The 19,992-nt window shown below is 35.6% G+C and overlaps 1 protein-coding gene across 8 annotated transcripts in view; it reads left to right on the top strand.

The window, feature by feature from the left end:
* Window positions 1-19,992, top strand: part of NEK1 (NIMA related kinase 1) — a 226,358-nt gene that overhangs the window by 4,513 nt on the left and 201,853 nt on the right. For 7 of the 8 annotated variants that reach the window (XM_032413181.1, XM_032413179.1, XM_032413177.1 and 4 more), the window contains exons 3-6: window positions 3,330-3,388; window positions 4,893-5,041; window positions 5,468-5,564; window positions 14,780-14,877. In XM_032413181.1, the coding sequence (XP_032269072.1) occupies window positions 3,364-3,388; window positions 4,893-5,041; window positions 5,468-5,564; window positions 14,780-14,877 (369 nt within the window). In that variant the 5' untranslated portion in view covers window positions 3,330-3,363. The remainder of the gene's footprint in view (window positions 1-3,329; window positions 3,389-4,892; window positions 5,042-5,467; window positions 5,565-14,779; window positions 14,878-19,992) is intronic. The other variant, XM_032413176.1, reaches the window with a different exon arrangement.

Raw genomic sequence — 19,992 nt, 5'->3', positions numbered from 1 at the left:
TTCTTTCTTGAATATTTTCTGTTGGTTCATTTTCCAGGTTAATAGTCCTGTCTTCTGCTGTATCCTGACTGCTGTAAAACCCATGCAGTGCCTTTTTAATTTCATATATCTTATATTTCATTTCTAGAATGTTTATTTAATTTTTAAAAATAAATGTCAGTTTTTTGTTGAAGTTCTCCATCTTTAAGAAAATCACTTTTGTTCATCTTTTCCTCTTCTTTTCTTGAACATATTACTTATGGTTATTTAAAATCCTTTACTGATAGCTCCATATTTGAGTCATTTGTGATTCTGTTTATTTTATTTTTTTAAGATTTTATTTATTTGACAGAGAGAGACACAGCGAGAGAGGGAACACAAGTTGGGTGGGGGTGGGAGAGGGAGAAGCAGGCCTCCCGAGGAGCAGGGAGCCCGATGCGGGCCCGATCCCAGGACTCTGGGATCATGACCTGAGCCAAAAGCAGACGCTCAACGACTGAGCCACCCAGGCACCCCTGTGATTCTATTTCTGTTGTTTCTTTTGGTCTTGGTTATTTAGTTCTTTTTTTTTTTTTACATGCCTTGTAATTTTTGACTGGATGCTGGATATTGTAAATAAAGTCATAGAGGCTCTGGAACATGTATCTTCCGAAAAATTGTTATGTTTTATTCTGGCAGGTTGATGGGAGTATCAGCAGATCACCTTCCTTGATCCTATCAAGGAATGGTGTTAGGCTTTGTTAGGACTAGTGTGTTTTAGTCTTGCTCTTTGTATGCACAACTTAGGAATGGGCTAACTGATGGGAGAAAAATTTATATGCAGAATCTGGGGCTTTTCCTGTTCTTTTTCCTTCTCTCTAGGATTTTGGCAGCCTTTAACTCTGACTTCTCTCTCCTCAGCTCAATAAGATTGCTGCTTTCTACTTAAGCTCCATCGTGCTATGCCGCAGTTTGAAAATGTCTTCAGGGAGAAGGCTGGGATGGATCTGAAACTCACTAGTATTTTCCTACCTCTCAAGGATTATAAACCCTCAATTTCTGTCATTTATATATTTTACTTAGTGTTTTTGATTGTTTTGGGAAGTGGGATGGTGTGTAATGAGCTACAGCATCATGATTGGAACCATTTATTATGTCAGCCTTCACTTAATCTCCCATATTTATATGGTACCATTCTCAGCTGTGTTGGTATCACCAATCTAGAGACAACTCTAGTCTTTTGCCAACAGGAGAGAGGGACGGTCACCTGACTGGGAGAAGTAGAGGAGGCAAACTGTGTGTCTAACTGCGTATTATATAGTCTTTCAGCCAATTCTGTTTTAGTTCTGATATTATCCTCAATCTCGGAAGCACCTTATTCTAATTATTGAGCTAGTCTGTAATGGAAATTGACCTATTTGCCACTGCTGCGTTACAGTACTGTTTTCTCTAGTCTCCTAAGTCAGTTGCTGCTTATTCTTAGGTTTGTCAGCTTCCAGAAATTTATTGCTGTTGCTTACTCTCCTGTTCTGCCTTTTTGATCTCTTTAAAGTTGTGTTAGGTTTAGGGAAGAAGTAGAGGTAGAAGAAGTAGAGGTTCAGTTTAATATGTTTAACTCTAAATTGCACTTTATTTTTTGACTTTTTAAAGATACAGGCTGAAGAAATTACTTTTGTGTCTTCTTTTGATTTCTCTAAAGGAAAGGCTTTGGCTATATCTCTCTGTCATTCCTACTCTTTGTGGCTAATGGTACAATTCTAAACAATGTTGAAGTTTCCTATTTTCTGATCTACTCAACTCTTTTATTTTCATCTCTTTGCATCACAGACTATTAGAGTTGGTAGGGCCCTTAAGATAGCATTATGTTTAAATTGTTAGTGTTTTCAGATGAAGGAGCCAAGGTGCAGAGAAGTCAGATGGTTTGCTTCTTGGTCATGTAACTTTCTCTCCCAAATCCATTGCTTTATTTATTGTATCACATAACTCTCTGGAAAGCTCAAATGTCAAAAATGTCTTTGATTTTATGCTTTGAAATGTCTTTAATATTATAGAGATTAAGTTGATATAATTGTTAGAGACCTTAAGAATACTGTCAAGTTGGTATGTGATTTTCATTTGATGTTGGAAACTGAAGCATAAAAGGACAAACACTCGTATTTTCAGTTTATTACAAATATGAAATTAGAACAAGATTTTTCCTTCAGTTGTACGTTATGATTGTGGATGTATAAGCCTATAGTACATTTTGTCACTGTTTTTCATTTGGTTTGAAAAATCTTTTAGGATTGTAATTCAGCTGAGGAGTCTCATGACTAGAAAATAAGTAGGTCGGTTAAATATGTTGTAAGACACTGAATGTACTCTATCTTTCCGTTTTCCCCTTCACTTCCTCCAGTGTACTACAGTAGTCTAGTGTAGACTCTGCAGAAAAGGAGAAGTTGTGAGTTTCTCTGAAACTCATTTACCACATGTCTTTTATTCAGAAAGCTTTCTGTATTGACATCATTTAATGGCAATTAGAGTCATCCTTCTTCACTACCAGGGGCAGTAGATTTCCTATACTGAGTTGTCAGAACCACAATGATCAGTAATGTGGTAGGCAGTAGAGTGCAGTAATAGGGACTCTTGGAGCTTCCATTTCATTAGTGTGGTCCCTGGAAAGGAATTGGCAACTAAATTTTGAGGCAGAGCCAAATTGACTAATTTTGTTTCTTTTTCTTGGCAGCAGTCACAGAATAATGATGGTTGTGAAATCTCATTATATGGTTATTATTTAATGTAATTTGATTTATGAAATTTAGTTTTCTAAGATGAGTTTATCTTGATATTTTTTTCTAAATAGCATGATAATGTAATATACTCATGTCCTGGAGAAATCATTAAATTCTGGCTGGTACCCAGATAGCCATTATATTATGCCAGTTGACCAAACTTGGATTTGAGAGGAGAGTATGTATGTTTGGAATGACTTCTTTAACTCACTGATGGTGCTGTATTGCTATTGTAATAGTTAATTTCTTATTTCTCTTTAAATTGCTAAAGTCTTGTCCTATCTTACAGAAATATGAAATGCAATATGGTTATTATGTTTTCTAAGGTAGAAGAAGGCTCTTTCCCACAAAATTTCCTAAGGCATAATTATCCAATTGATTTTACCAGAGGCTGGGTTCTGGATTTTGGTCTTACAGGCCCTGAATATAAATTTTGTCATTTAAGGGATTAGATCATATTTTAGAGGCAAAGTAAAATTAAACAAATTTAGTATTGATGGATGAAATGAGAACATGGATTTGTTAATTTACAATGAGAAATATGGTAAACTGTCACAGAAATTTTATTATGGCCTTCATGACAAGCCCATTTTCTCTTAGAAGGGAATCATACATAGAAAGCTGCTTGATGTGAATGGAAATAGAAGAGAGCAAGTTAGGTAAATTAAATATTTATTAGTTTTAAATTAATATAGTGAATTCATGTATCTCCACAATAAGGGTAGTCTTATCAATAGGCAGTGCTAATGATTGTCTTGTGACCATATCACTCTCTTTCCCTCCTCCTTCCCTTTGACTTTTTAAGCTTTCACTAACTAGCTTTTAGGCTCTGGCTTCTGTCCCCACCCATCATTCTCCTGAAATTAACTATTGCTAAAGTTACTAATGGCCTTTATCTAATATCTTGGTACAGTAAGGATATAATTATGATACCAAAAGAAATATAAAGACTAATAACATGTTTAATTAATATCAAAATAATAGCAAAATAAATTTTTGTATTTAAATAAAATTGAAAGGCAGATAGCATATAAGGAAAAAATATTTTTGACAGAGGAGGGCTAACATCTTCATTAAAGAGGGGACTTTTACAAATTAATAAAAAGACTTCGAATAGAAAATGAACAGAAAACATGAATAGGTCAAAAAAGAATACAAATGTTCAATAAATGTGGAAGAATTTTTCAAATTAACTGATAAGCAAAAGAAATAAAAAATGAGGCACCATTTCTCTGTTGATTGTAATAAGTAACAATAGCAACAAATAGTGACACAGTGCTCACTATGTGCCAGGCACTGTTCTACAGTGTAATACTGAAATTAATCCTCCCAACAGTTCTATGAGTGTGTGCTATTGTTACCCACATTTTACAGGTTAACAAACTAAGGCACATAAAGCTGAGTAACTTGTCCAGTGTCGTATAACAAAAAAGCGAGAGTCAGGATTTAAATCCAGGCTTCCTGACTCTAAGGTTTTAGTGCTTGTTAACTACTACCCTTTATGGCTTCTCCAAGATTAATAAATAATAACCAGTGTTAAAAGGCTGTCTAGGAACAGGCACTTTTATATACTGCTGGTTAGAATGTAAGTTAGTAGACATTTCTGTAAGACAGTTAAGCTCTGTGTTCCTGAATTTTAACATGTGCATATTCTTTGGACAGATAATTTATCCTAAGGAGATCCTTACAATAAGTACATAAAAATGTATGTACAGAAATTTTATCTAAAGTTCTTTTGTAATAGCAGACAATGTAGACAATTTAAATGTCTAATAAGAGGATTAGTTAAATAACTTTGGGAAATGTATTCTTATTGGAGATACTAAAGTAATGCTGCTAATTAATTCACATAGGAAAAAGTTTGTCTCTCTCCATATACATTAAGTATATACAGTATTTGACTTTCCAAAGCATTCTTATAAAATTGAAATGTCATTATTTTTCTCTTTTTAGTTATAACTGTCACATGAGTAAAATTGGATAAAGTTCATTTAACATTGAGTAGAGATTTTAAACCACATTGCTTCTTTTTAAGCAATCATAGTTTTTTTAAAATGTTTTTAAGTAAGCAAATCACTAGGGAATTAGAATTGAATTAAACATTATAATTGTTATTGAAGACATGTTTTATCTCTGTTAACTGTTACTTTTTTTAATGTCTAGTATATCTGTTAAGATGCTTTAGAAAAAGAATCATGGAGAAGTATGTTAGACTACAGAAGATTGGAGAAGGTTCATTTGGAAAAGCCATTCTTGTTAAATCTACAGAAGATGGCAGGCAATATGTTATCAAGGAAATTAACATCTCAAGAGTAAGTATATTTTTTGTTTGGTTATTGAACTAATACACTGATTTCAATAGGGCTTATTGTTAGAGAATTAAAAAAAATATATGGCATTGCATAATGTAAAGTGAAAGGCTACCATAATCCCAGAGAGAACCACTAATTTTAGAATAGTCTATCCTTGCAGATTTTTTTCTATGCTGTGTGCTTGTGTTTATGTATTTAAGTGTTTTAAAAAAATACACCTACTGTTCTGTAACTTAATCTAGTTTCAACATCTTAAAATGTTTTTACTTGTGGATTCAACTTATTCTTTTTAACTTCTGTCTTTATTTTGTTATTTTGACTGTGCTTTATTGGTACTGTTGTTTTTAAACCACTCTCTTATTGATGGACTTTTAGATGGTTTATTGATGGTCTAATTTAATATTTTCTTTTTCTCTCCCATTTAAGATGTCCAGTAAAGAAAGGGAAGAATCAAGGAGAGAAGTTGCGGTATTGGCAAACATGAAGCATCCAAATATTGTCCAGTATAGAGAATCATTTGAAGGTCAGATAAATTTTGCAAGAGAGTTCAAAAGAACTAAGCAATGTGACAGCTTTTGGATATTTTACTTATGATGTATTTTCAGGGAGAAAAGTATATCATTTTTGCTTCAGTACATATGCATATGAGTATCAGCTTGATTCTAGGGTAATACAGATGTTACTGGTGGGATAGTATGCATTGTGTGAATGGAGGTCTCAGTCCTTGGATTCCCCATGAGAAGATTTGCGTGGTAATCTGTGCTCTAATAAAGACAGCTAGAAGGAAAGTAGCAAGCACAAAGCAGTTTATTAAAATGAATGTACAGGGATGCCTGGGTGGCTCAGTTGATTAAGCATCTGCCTTTGGTTCAGGTCATGATCCCAGAGTCTTGGGATTGATCCCCACATCAGGCTCCCTGCTCAGCGGGGAGTCTGCTTCTCCCTCTGCCTCTGCTGCTTCCCCTGCTTGTGCTCACTCTTGCTCGTGCTTGCTCTCTCTCTTTCTGTCAAATAAATAAATAAAATCTTTAAAAAAAAGTGCATGTACACTGTCAAGATGGGAGAGCAGCAGGTTCCACCAGTTGGAACCTACCCTATGTTGTTTTGTGATTGGATATTTGTTGCGTCTCTATGGGTTGGGAGAAGCTGCAATGTACTGTGGGTGGTCTCTAACGGAGTCTGTTTTCAGTCATTTGGGAGACTCCTCCCATGGATTGGGAGGTGGAGTTTTTGGCCCTACAAGGTTTGTACGGAAAGGTCTGGGCAGCCTTTCTCCATCCGGTGGGGCTGTACCCACAATTCAAATGCATTATGAGTCTAGGGGTTACCCAGGGGCAAAGGTGGCAGAGGAGAGCGCTTGTTCTGCACCTGTGGCTCTTTAGTTTGTCAGCCCCAAGGTCTTGGAAGCCACAAGGTCAGATGTTGTGCCCCAGGCTTTTAATGTGTAGCTGATTTATCACCGTCCTTGCCTCCAGCTCTTATCTGTCATTCCCCTTCAAGGATTGGGAGTCTGCCTTAGGGCATTCCTTCCACTGCTTAGGTCTAGCTTCTACCTAACACTACACCACACTGCCCATGTGTAATTTTATTTTGGCTCACTGTTACTATGATTGCTTAAAAAGAAGCAATGTGGTTAAGTATAAGAATTTGGACAAAACAAGAACAGTAATTTACGTCATTTTAAATTAAATTTCTTTTAAGGGCTACCACTACTGCCACTAAGAAAATGTTCTGATCTTTAGAAAGGATCCTACTCATTTTTGTTATCCTGTATACCTCATTTTCATAGTAGTGAGGTATGTTGAAAGTGTTCTCAGGTTCTTAAAATGTCATAGCTTAAAATGCTGTTTTGAAAATATATACCATTATATTTAGTAATGCAGGAACTAAGATAAAGCTTCTCTAAAGACAGATCAAGATGGTTTTTTGAAGACCTTTTGAAGTCATAATATCATAAATCTCTACACATTACAAAACAAAGTATGTATGTATACATTTATATCTATACACATATATAGTATATGTATATATGTACTGTATGTGTATGTATGTACAATATGTATATATATACTATATACGTATATGTATACTATATGTGTATATATATTACGTGTGTGTGTTTTTATACTATATGTGTGTGTGTGTATATATATATTTAATTTGACACCATTAATGTTTATTTAAGGCAATGGGGGTGGGAAGAAAAAAAAGAATAGCTTTTTCAGCTCCTGAGTTTCCAGCTGCTTATGAGTTCTAAGTTTATAATCAGTTTTTTCTCCTTCTACAACCAATTCCTTGTTCTCCTTTGCCCTCTGCAGCATATTGGCTGGGTGTGTTCTGTTTTGCCTAGTGGAATAACCCAAACCTTTATCACTGCAGGATCTGAGTCTTTGAGAGTACTATATTTGTTATAGTTTTTCATTAATTATGGCTACTTGGCAAGAGAGTAAAAGAGGAACCTCAGCGAATCTACGGAGTTCCGGAATAGTCCTCCTTGGCTTGATTGTGTTGCAGCAACACAATTTCCTCTTGATAATCACAATTAAGCACTCCAGCCAGTAGCAGAAAGATAATTTAGATTGAAAGTAGTAGATAGTTTAAATGACTCTTTTAGGGTCAAATCACATAGAGTCTGAATTAGAGCAAAAGTATACTCATTCCCAGATTAACTAGGTACGTACTAAAGTAGAACATACTTAAAAAAAATATGGATCAGTTAACACATTATGTCATAAGGTACTCTATTTTATGATGGTAGTGAAATGAACATTTATACATGTACAGGAGTACAGTGTTAACTATCTCCTTCCCATGAGCTTGGATTCCTTTATCTTTTTCCTCACATCTCTTTCAGTTTCTTTTCTCTTCCATCACCAAAATTTTAATATTTCAAATAAAAAGTTTTTAATGTATGTCAACAAATACTGTGGTACGTGTTTTGTGTTCATGTAGAATGCTTCACATAGAAACATCTCAATGATTCAAAAGAGGTAACACATTCTTTAAGGGTTTTTTTTAATACTGCTATTTAATTTTAAAGGAATAAATGCTCATGGTAAGCATATTCAAAAAGTACAGAGGGCATGAGCCCTAAATTCTCTGCTCACCCCACAACATCCTCATTCCCATTCCCCTAGGGGTGAACTTTGTCATTAATTCAGTGTTTATTGTATTTTCTGGAGCAAACATCTACATATAACTTTTAACATTTAAACACAAGGGGGATTAGGGGCGCCTGGGTGGCTCAGATGGTTAAGTGTCTGCCTTCAGCTCAGGTCAGGATCTCAGGGTCTTGGGATCAAGCCCCACACTGGGGTCCTGGTTCAGCAGGGAGCTTGCTTCTCCCTCTCCCTCCGTCTCTCTCCCTGCTCATGCTCTCTCTCTCTCTGTTATCTCTGTGTCTCAAATGAATAAATAAAATCTTTAAAAAAAAATAAAAACAAGGGGGATCGTATTATGTATTTCTGCATCTTGTTCTTTTCACTTTAGATCTCAGGGATATTTTTCCATGTCATTATGTATTGGCACTCCACATTCTTTACAACTTTCTTGTAACAACTGCAGTGTATCCCATTGTTTGCATTTTATGGTTCTGTCACAGTTTGTCTAGCCAGTTTTCTGTTATGGATACTTAGGTTGTTTTTAATTTTTCACTATTGGGAGATAATGTTGCACTGAACATTCTTATACAGGTGTCTGTGTACTATCATAATATTTCCTACATTCTGTGTTTTTATCCCCTTTAATTTTTTTTCTTACTGTTTCTAAAGTAATTTTTATATCTTTAATGGAAGTTTTCTTATTTTTTTTTAAAGATTTATTTATTTATGTGTGGGGAAGGGGTGAGAGAATCTCAAGCAAACTCCCCGTTGAGTGCAGAGCCAGACAGGGGCTCAATCTCACAACCCTGAGATCATGACCAGAGCCGAAACAGGAGTTGGACACTTAACCAACTGAGCCACCAAGGCACCCCTGTTTTTTTCAAGATTGCTTTGGCTATTTGGGGTCTTTTGTGGTTTCATACAAATGTTAGGATTGTTTGTTCTAGTTCTGTGAAAAATGCTGTTAGTATTTTGATAGGGATTGCATTAAATCCTTAGATTGCTTTGGGTGGTATGCACATTTTAACAATATTCTTCTAATCAGTTAACATGGAATATCTTTCCATTTCTTTGTGTCGTCTTCAATTTTTTTCATCAGTGTTTTATAATTGTCTTTTTTTAAAGATTTATTTATTTATTTTGAGAGAGAGAGAGTGAGCAAGTAGGGTGAGGGGCAGAGGGAGAGGGAAAGAGAGACTCTCAGGTAGACTCCCTGCTAGCAGAGCATGGAGTCTGACATGGGCTGGATCTCACAGTCCTGAGATCATGACCTGAGCTGAAACCAAGAGTCCAGCACTCAACCAACTGTGCCACTCAGGCGCCTGATAAGTGTTTTATAATTTCAGAATACAGGTCTTTCACCTTCTTTTTTTTTTTTTTTTTTTTTTTTAAGATTTTATTTATTTATTTGTCAGAAAGAGAGAGACAGACCGCATGCACCCAAGCGGGGGGAATGGCAGGTAGAGGGAGAAGCAGGCTCCCCACTGAGCAAGGAGCCCAATACAGGACTTGATCCCAGGTTCTGGGATCACAACCTGAGCAGAAGGCAGACACTCAAGTGACTGAGCCACCCAGGCATCCCAGTCTTTCACCTTCTTGGTTAAGTTTATTCCTAGGTAATTTATTGTTTTTGGTGCAATTATAAATGGGATTGTTTTCTTAATATTTTTTTTTTAAGATTTTATTTATTTGAGAGAGAGAGAGAGAGAGAGAGCATGAGCGGGGATGGGGAGGAGCTGCAGAGAGGGAGAAGTAGGCTTCCTGCTGAGCAGGGAGCCCAATGTGGGGCTCGATCCCAGGACCCTGAGACCATGACCTGAGCTGAAGGCAGACACTTAATGGACTGACCCACCCAGGTGCCCCTGTTTCCTAATTTCTCTTTCTGCTACTTCATTATTAGTGTATAGAAGTGCAATGGATTTATATACATTGATTCTATATCCTGTGAGACCTTAATGAATTCATTTGTCAGTTCTAGTAGTTTTCCAGTAGAGTCTTGGGTTTTCTATATATAGGATCATGTCATCTGCAAATAATGAATGTTTTACTTTTTCTTTTGTAATTTGGATGCCTATTATTCCTTTTTCTTATGTGATTGCTATGGCTAGGACTCCCAGTACTATGTTGAATAAAAGTGGTGAGAGTGGACATCTTTGTCTTGTTCCTGACCTTAGTGGAAAAGCTCTCTATTTTTCACCATTGAATATGATGTTAGCTGTAGATTTTTTATATATGGCCCTTATTATGTGTGATATGTTCCCCCCAGACCTGCTTTGTTGAGGGTTTTTATCATGAATGGATATTGTACTTTGTGAAATGCTTTTTCTTCACCTATTAACAATCATATGGTTTTTATACTTTCTCTTGTTGACATGGTGTATCACATTAATTGATTTGCAAATATCGAACCACCCTTGCGTCCCAGAAATAAATCCCACTTGATTGTGCGTGAATGATTTTTTTTAATGTATTGTTGGTTTGGGTTTGCTAATATTTTGTTGAGGATTTTTGTATATATGTTTGTCAGAGATATTGGCTTGTAGTTTTCTTTTTTTGTTGTGTCTTTATCTGTTTTTTTTTTTTTTTGATATCATGGTAATGTTGGTCTCATAGAATGAATTTGGAAGCTTTCCGTCCTTTCATATTTTTTGGAATAGCTTGAGAAGAATAGATTTTAACTTCCTTAAATGTTTGGTAGAATTCACCTGTGAAGCTGTCTCATCCTGGACTTTTGTTTGCTGGGAATTTTGTGTTTTTTTAAGTATTTATTTATTTGACAGAGACCTCAAGAGAGGGAACACAAGCAGGGGGAGTGGGAAAGGGAGAAGCAGGCTTCCTGCAGAGCAGGGAGCCGATGTGGGACTCAATCCCAGGACCTCGGGATCATGACCTGAGCCAAAGGCAGACGCTTAATGACTGAGCCACCCAGGTGCCCCGTGCTGGGAGTTTTTTGATCACTGATTCAATTTCATTGCTGGTATTTGGTCTGTTCAAATTTTCTATTTCTTCTTGATTCAGTTTTAGGAGGTTATATGTTTCTAGGAATTTGTTCATTTCTTCTAGAATGTCCAATTTGTTGGCATATAATTTTTCATGATGTTCTCTTACAATCCTTTGTATTTCTGTGTCGTTGGTTGTTAATTCTCTTCTTTCATTTCTGATTTTGCTTACTTAAATCATCTCTTTTTTTGGTGAGTCTGGGTAAAGGTTAATCAATTTTGTTGATCTTTTCAAAGCACCAGTACCTGGTTTCACTGATCTGTTGTATTGGTTTTTTTAAGTTTCTATATCACTTATTTCTGCTGTAATTTTTATTATTTCTTTCCCTCTGGTTTTTGATTTTGTTCTTTTTTTTCTAGCTCCTTTAGGTGCAGGATTAGGTTCATTATTTGAGATTGTTTTTGCTTCTTGAGTTGGGCTTGTATTGCTATAAATCCCTTTTGGTGCAGTGTTTGTTGCATGCCAAAGATTTTGGACCATTGTGATTTAAATCTCATTTGTCTCCATGTATGTTTTGATTTCCTCTTTGATTTCTTGGTTAACTCATTCATTGTTTAGTATTTAGCCTCTCTGTATGTGTGTTCTTTCCAGATTTTTTCTTGTGGTTGATTTCTAGTTTCATAGCGTTGCAGTCAGAAAAGATGAATGGTATGACTTTGATCTTCCTGAATTTGTTGAGACTTGTTTTGTGTCCAAATATGTGATCTTGTCTGGAGAGTGTTCCATCTGCACTTGAAAAGAACATGTATTCTGCTGTTTTAGGATGAAATATTTTGAATATATCTGTTAGATCCATCTGGTCCAATGTGTCATTCAAAGTCACTGTTTCCATGTTTATTTTCTGTTTGGATGATCTATCCATTGATGTGAGTGCAGTGTTAAAGTCCCCTACTATTACTGAATTACTGTTGACTACTTCTTTTATGTTTTTTAGCTGCCTTTTGTCTTTGGTTTCTCCCATGTTGGGTGCATACATATTTACAGTTGTTACATTTTCTTGTTGGATTGTTTCTTATATGATTATGTAGTGACCTTCATTGTCTCTTGTTATAGTCTTTGTTTTAAAAATCTAGTTTGTCCAATATAAGTATTGTTACCCCAGTTTCCTTTTCACTTCCCTCTGCATGATAAATGCTTTTCCATCCTTTCACTTTTTCTTTTTTTTTTTTTTTTTTAAAGATTTTTTATTTATTTGACAGACAGAGACACAGCAAGAGACGGAACATGAGCAGGGGGAGTGGGAGAGGGAGAAGCAGGCTTCCCGTGGAGTAGGGAGCCTGATGCGGGGCTCGATCCCAGGACTCTGGGATCATGACCTGAGCCGAAGGCAGACGCTTAATGACTGAGCCACCCAAGCGCCTCCATCCTTTCATTTTCAGTCTGCATGTGCCTTTAGGTCTTAAGTGAGTCTTTTGTAGACAGCATATAGATGGTTTTTGCTTTTTTATCCATTGTGTCTCTTGATTGTTTAGTCCATTTACATTCAGAGTAATTATTGATAGGTATGTACTTATTACCATTTTATTACTCATTTTAGGGTTGTTTTTGTAGTTCTTCTATGTTCCTTTCTTCTCTGTTCTCTACTCTCACAGTTAGTTGACTTTCTTCAGTTTTAAACTTGGAATCCTTTCTCTTTATGTTTTTGCAATCTATTACTGGTTTTTGATTTGTGGTTACCTTTATGTTTATATATAAAATCTATGCATATAGCTGTCTATGTTAACTTGATGGTTGCTTAGGTTTGAACCCATTCTTTACTCTCCCCCCCGCCATGTTTTAGGCATATGGTGTCATACTTTACATCCTTATGTTTTCTGAATCCCTTGACTGATTTTTACACATATACTTATTTTACTGCTTTTGTGCTTCCCACTTTTCTTCTACTTAAGGTTTTTCCTTCCCACTCAAAGAGTCCCCTTTAACGTTTTTTGTAGGGCTGGTTTAGTGGTCAAGAATTCCTTGAATTTTGTCTGGGAAGCTCTCCATTTATCCTTCTATTCTGATGATAGCTTTGCTGGATGGAGTATTCTTGGCTGCAGATTTTTTTTTTCTTTCAGCACTTTGAATATATTATGCCACACCCTTCTGGCCCTGCAAAGTTTCTCCTGAAAAATGCACTGATAGTCTTATGGGATTTCCCTTGTATGTAATTGTTTTCTCTTGCTGTTTTTGTTTTGTTTTGTTTTTTTAAGATTTATATATTTATTTTAGAGAGAGAGTGTATACATGCATGCTAATGGGTGAGGGGCAGAGGGAGAGAAGCCTCAAGCAGACTCCCCACTGAGCACGGAGCTGATGCAGGGTTGTATCTCACCACCTGTAAGATCATGACCTGAGCTGAAACCAAGAGTCAGACACTCAACCAACTGAGCCACTGAGGAGCCCCATCTCTTGCTGTTTGGAAACTTCTTTTGTTATCACTACTTTTTGCTGTTTTAATTATGTGTGTTGGTGTAGACCTTACCTTGACCACATTTCTACCCTTTCTACCCTCTTCCATCTGGCGTCTTCCCTACATTTAGCTGTGGAGAGTCTTCCAGTCGTTTTCTGGGTTATTTACACTGATGTGGTTGTTATCTAGTTGTATCCATGGGAGGAGGTGAGGCCAGGGTCCTCCTACTCCACCATCTTCCTTAGAAGTGCCCACGAATTATACAGAATCTTAATTAGCTCAGTCATATAGATTCCCAGTCCATAGCACATTAGAAGCAGTTTATCAAAAAGGAGGTATGAGAACTACAGGTAACAAGAACACTATGCCACAAGGTGCAAGATACAACTACTGATGGAATTACGGCTATAAGCACAGAGAAGTAAGAGAAGCGAAAACTTCTTTGAGTTGCAGTAGTCTTACTAGTAAGTATTGGTTTAGTATTGTTAGAAGTGATATCAGCTACTCCATAATTTGTGCAGAATAAGCATAGTGTTAATCTTACATAAGAATAAAGGTGGAGGGAAGGATGAGAAGGTTTCTTCTAGTCCTCTCTACCCATGGGAAGAGTCATAGAAGTCTCTCTGTGGACTGAGACATAAAGGGGAATAAGGTATTGCCCTTTATATACAATTATATTGCCCAGATTATATACAATTTATAAAAATAGAAGTAAAATCAGAGAAAGCTCCAGCAGTGTACAATCTTATTCACTGTTGAATCCTCAGAGTTCATTGCAATATCTATTATTTGTTTAGTAAGTAATTGATTAAGTGGATGAAACAAAGCTGAAAAGTAATGGTAAATTGAAAACTAAGTTATAACCCATCTTTGACAAATTGGTGGAAAAACATGTTTTTATAGATGATGTTTAAGGAAATCTATCTATTAAATGAAACCAAGTATATTTGTTTGCATTTTGTCTGTATTCCAGAGATGTTTAGATCATTGTGCATACTGCTATTCAGTAAGATGCTGTATTCTTAGAAAATCATTAATGATAGAGCTGCCTGTTAACCCAGGTTATCATACAATCTGTATAAAAAGTACACCTTGATTTTGCACTCTAATTCTTTTGAAAGTGGTTCTGTTTTTTAATAGAGCATAATTAATCACTATTTTTTAGTAAACCCTTAAGTACCTTTAATTTAGCTATGCTTTTGACATATATTTTAAAAAATGAAATGAAATGTTTATATTTTGTAGAAAATGGCTCTCTCTACATAGTGATGGATTACTGTGAAGGAGGCGATCTGTTTAAACGAATTAATGCTCAGAAAGGCATTCTGTTTCAAGAGGATCAGGTGAGTTAGCATGTAGAAGATTGACTCTTACTCCACGTTATTTAGAAGCAATTCAAAGTTTATATATGTATTTATTTGTAACTACAAATTCTTAATTGTAATTACTAGGACAGTTTGGTATCATTCTAATATCTCAGTCACATTTCTGTTCTAATTAGCTTCCACCTTAGTCATTTCCCCATCTCATTTCCTGTCTGTAATAATATTATTATATTTGTAATATATGTTATATCCTTTGTGTATAAATACATATATTTATGTATATAGCCTAATTATTCATTATAACTAGTTAATTATTCTATATTCTATCTTGCTTTCTGCTGCCAGGCCACATTTTCCTAAAATGTGGCTTTCCTAGGTAATTCCACTTCTGGAAACCTTGCATTGGCAACTGCATTAAATCTAATCTCTGTTTTGACCTCAGGGATCACTAAAATATGACCTTATCGTACATAAGCAGTCTTATTTTTTTTCTAGTGTTACCTAATGTGCACCCCCTTTTCATTTATTTAACAGATATTCATTGAGCGTTCATTTTGTTAGGCACTGTTTCTGTTACACATGCTTATGTATCTCATTCTTCTTCCTATGTATTTATTCTATTATTTCTTTTATTTTGGTAACACTTTCCTGCCAACTCTCTTACTAATATTCTACCATTTTTTTTTTTTTTTTTACAGCTCAGCTTAAATCCCAGCCTTTCCTTTGATTTTCCATAACCACTCTAATCTTCTGTGATCTTTTCCTTCTCTAAATTTCTGTTGCATTTCTAATTATCACCCATTCTTAATTTTACTTGCGTGCTTTTACATAAGGGAATGGGGGAAACACTATACTAGGAGTGTTGTATTTGTTGTCTCTTTTAAATTTTATACCCCATGCATTGGTGTAGTTTTCTTTATTTAATAGATAAGAAATCTATCATATAGTCAGTGTTTGAACCTACTTCTACTCCAAAATTTATTAAATATTCGTTTACAAACTTAAATTGTAAAATTATTAAAAAGTTCAGAAATGGAAATAATTCTTTGCCCACTGTTCCATCCCTAAAGATTACCACTGTTTTTAGTTTGGTGCATTCTTCCAGACTTTCTTTTTCATACTTGTGCATGTAAATATATAGATCAAGGCACACATATTCAGAAAGGGGATATTATACATAGCGTACTCTATCTTGCTTTTGTCACTTAAAAATTATCTTGAGGGGCACCTGGGTGGCTCAGGTGTTGGGCGTCTGCCTTCGGCTCAGGTCATGATCCCAGTGTCCTGGGATTGAGCCCCACGTTGGGCTCCCTGCTTGGCGGGAAACCTGCTTCTCCCTCTCCCACTCCCCCTGCTTGTGTTCCCTCTCTTGCTGTGTCTCTGTAAAATGGATTAATAAAGTCTTCGAAAAAAAGAAAAAAAATTATCTTGATTATCCCAACCAAAAATAGAACAAACTGATGGTTGTGAGGGCAGAGAGAGTAGGGGGAGGAGGGCAAATGGGTGAAGAGCAATGAGAGATACAGGCTTCCGTTTGTGGAATGAATAAGTCATTGGAATAAAAGGCACAGCATAAGGAATATAGTCTGTGATATTGTAATAGCAGTGAATGGAGACAAATGGTAGCTACACTTGTGAACATAGTATAATGTACAAACTTGCCAAATCACTATGTTGTACATTTGAAACTATTGTAACACTGTGTGTCAACTATACTCAAAACAATTTTAAAGTAAGGAAAATGTTATTTATAATACAGGAAAAAAATGCAGCTTTAATTTAAAGAAATTATCTTGATTATTGTCACATGACCATCTATGTAGATCATATGTAGTTTTAATAGCTGCATTATATCCCATTCTAGCAAGGCTTGTGCTTTTTTGTTTGTTTTCACTTTTATCTTCATATTCCATTTCCATTTCATTCGCATCTCTAGGCTGCTATTTTAATATCTGTAGTGAATACCTGTGTATTTTTGCAAAATGTCTATCATTGTCTTGTATTTTTAAATGCATATTTGTTGTGTTTTATCTCATTCAGTTCTACTTTTCCCCTTAGTACTGTTTCTTATACATTTGTTTTGCTTTCTGTGCCTTTGTTGCTGCTGCTATATAATGCTCCATTGATATTCATTCAAGTCCACACTTACTTTTACTGCATCATGCACCCTTAATGTATGCTGAATAATTTCACATTAGAATTGTTTCCCCAACAAGGTTGTAATTTACTATAGAACAGAGATTACAGTTTTCACTAATGTCCGCTCAGCTGTGTCCATAAATTGGCACAACTAATAAATTGGTAATACTGTGTAGATGGGGACTTTTAGCTTCTTGGCAGTAACTTGGTAATATGGTAAGGTTCTGAAATCTTGGGTTATATTTTAGTTAAGTACCCTATTAGTTAAATAGGATAATGTCATACTTCTCACTTTACTTATCCTGTTTCCACAAGTAAGCCTACTAGACGAAGCACAGAACTTCAGAACTTGAGTTTGAGTCATTGTTCTGCTTATCAGCTTGGTAATTGTTATGTTAACAAATGACTTAACTATTTTGAGACTATTTCCTCATTCATTAATAGGGATGTTCATACCTCGTAGCCAACTTCACTGTTGTGGTGAAGTCAAATAGTAATTTATGTTAGTGTACAGAGTGCTATTTTTTATTAGAATTTTATCTCATACCTTCCATTGCTTGTGCTTACGTTTATTCTTTGTGTTTATTGGACTTTAAAATGCTTACTATTAGATTTCATAACATTCTCCTATAAAGTACATTGATAGTCTGTGGATTTGGTTCTGCAGTTGGATAAATGTTCTTGGTACATAATGATGTATATGTGTGTATACATATTACGTATCTTGTTATCCTAGAAATTATTATGGAGATCTACTCTATGTATTTTTGTCCATCTCAGATTATTCCATAATAAACAATGAGAATTTGGCAAGTCTTTTTTTTAACTTAATAGCATTTTTCTACCCTTCAGAATGATGTTTTGTTAACACAAATGACATTATTTATTTTAGCCTATTTGAAATGGGAATTATTTAAAGAGAAACATCTTCCTACTACTACTACATCCTACTACTTTCTGGACTTTGGAGCAGAAAAACATAAAGGCCAGAGGCTATTTTTTGTTTTAGACTGCAGGGTAGCATGAGTCTGAGATAAGTTTTGTCCATTTCTAGAATAGAATTGGAAGAGTGAGACCTCTGAAGCAAGATGATTCTCCAGCTACTCAAGCCATTCTCTTCAGCGATACTTCCTTGTTGGCATCTTTATTGGACAAAAATCTAGTCGAGTTAGGAAACAACCTAAGTCTATGACTTTTAATCAGTAGTAAGCAGTGGAATGAACTAAATAATCCTTGGATGGCCTTTGCCCACATCAATATTTAAAAGATTTCCCACTATTTTTGCCTTATTTCTAAGTTTTGGATAAATTTTCTGATAATCTACTCTCTTTTGATCATAAATAATTTCCAAATGTATACTTTTTTTAAAGGAAAGAGTCATCTCACATGGGTTTGCCCTAATATTTAGGTTCAGTGATAGTGTTAATTAAGCATATAAGTACCTTGAGTTTTCTCTGAAAATCCAGAGCCCTACAGTATCCGGCATCTACTAAGGCTGCAAAATTGATTTCGGTCCAGAAGTTTTCATAAGGATCTTGGATTGGATTAAAAAAATTAAAAAACTGTTATTTTCTTTTCTATCCTAAGGCCAGTACATTCTCCAGCAGATTTCACCTGTGTTATCTATAAATTTGGGTGATTTTCTTTATTCCTAAAGGTTTCCAAATCTGCCATGGTTTTTGGCTAGTAGGAAATGACCTTGCCACCTGTGATGCTGAGACCTTGTAAGTTAGGTACTAGGGCAGTTTCCTGGCAGTGTGATATAGGAATTGGTTCCATATATATTTCTAGTGTGGGCTTGTCATAACTGAATGAAAATCATTTTTAATTAAGATATTCCAGGTATGGCCTTGGTTGCACAATTGATTAGTTATATAGGTAAAAAGAGTATAATTTTTTTTTTTTTTTACTTTTTTTTACAAATCTTTTTTCTTTTAGAATTATTTATTTGAGAGAGAGAGAGAGCGCACACATGCACATGCGTGCCTGTGGTGGGGGGGGGGCAGAAGGAGAGGGAGTGAGAATCTCAAGCCAACTCCACGTGGAGCACAGAGCCTGGTCAGGGGCTCGAACTCGTGACCCTGAGATCACGACCTGAGCCGAAAGCAAGAGTTGGATGCTCAATTTACTGCACCATCCAGATGCCCCAAGGAGTATAGATTCTTATTGAACTGATGAAAATTACAATATTTTCTTGAAAAGTAAAACTCAGTATAACTGTTTCTGAATTCTGAGTGGGTCAGTGAGAATCAGATATTACTTTAAGATGTGATAATTCAGTTTACAAAAGCATAATCTACTAAGTTGAAGGTTAGAGATGATTCTTAAGAAAAAAATAGACTTCACGTATTCATTAAATATGGAATAGGACATTAAGAATAATACCAATCAGGGGCACTTAACCAACCAATCAGTTGGTTAAGTGTCAGCTTTTGGCTCAGGTCATTGGGATCGAGTCCCACATCAGATTCCCTGCTCAGTGGAGAGTCTGTTTCTCCCTCTCCCTCTGCCCCTCTGCTAGCTTGTGCTCTCTCTCTCTTTCTCAAATGTATAAATAAAATTTAAAAAAAGAATAATACCAATCATATTCCAAACAAGTACCCACAATTTAATTTCATTTAATTCAGTTCATTCAGTCCTAGTAATTCTTATCCAGCTGGGTGTTGGGGCACTTTGCTTTCATCATGTATGTCAGCTTCTGGACTATAAAAAAGTCTTAGAAATCTTGACTCAGTCCATTGTCCACTTAAGCAATGTCAGCTCTGAAGCCTGTACTTAAGAGTCTGTTTTTTGAAGTATCAATACTTCCGTGTTCTTAGTATAGTCCTTTCCAGGAGCCTCTGGTCAGCAAGAAGCAAAAGTCTGTTTGATAATGAGACTGAAAGTCTGTGGTTAATTTATTATAGTAACCAATAATAGAATAAAATTTTCTACAGGGATATTTGATAAGGGCTTGATGAATATTTTCCTTAACAGTAAATATAGGTAGCAAAG

Source organism: Phoca vitulina, unplaced genomic scaffold, assembly GCF_004348235.1.
Source record: "Phoca vitulina isolate PV1807 unplaced genomic scaffold, GSC_HSeal_1.0 scaffold14, whole genome shotgun sequence".
In the NCBI taxonomy this organism is placed as follows: domain Eukaryota; kingdom Metazoa; phylum Chordata; class Mammalia; order Carnivora; family Phocidae; genus Phoca; species Phoca vitulina.
This window is presented reverse-complemented; position numbering and strand designations above follow the sequence as displayed.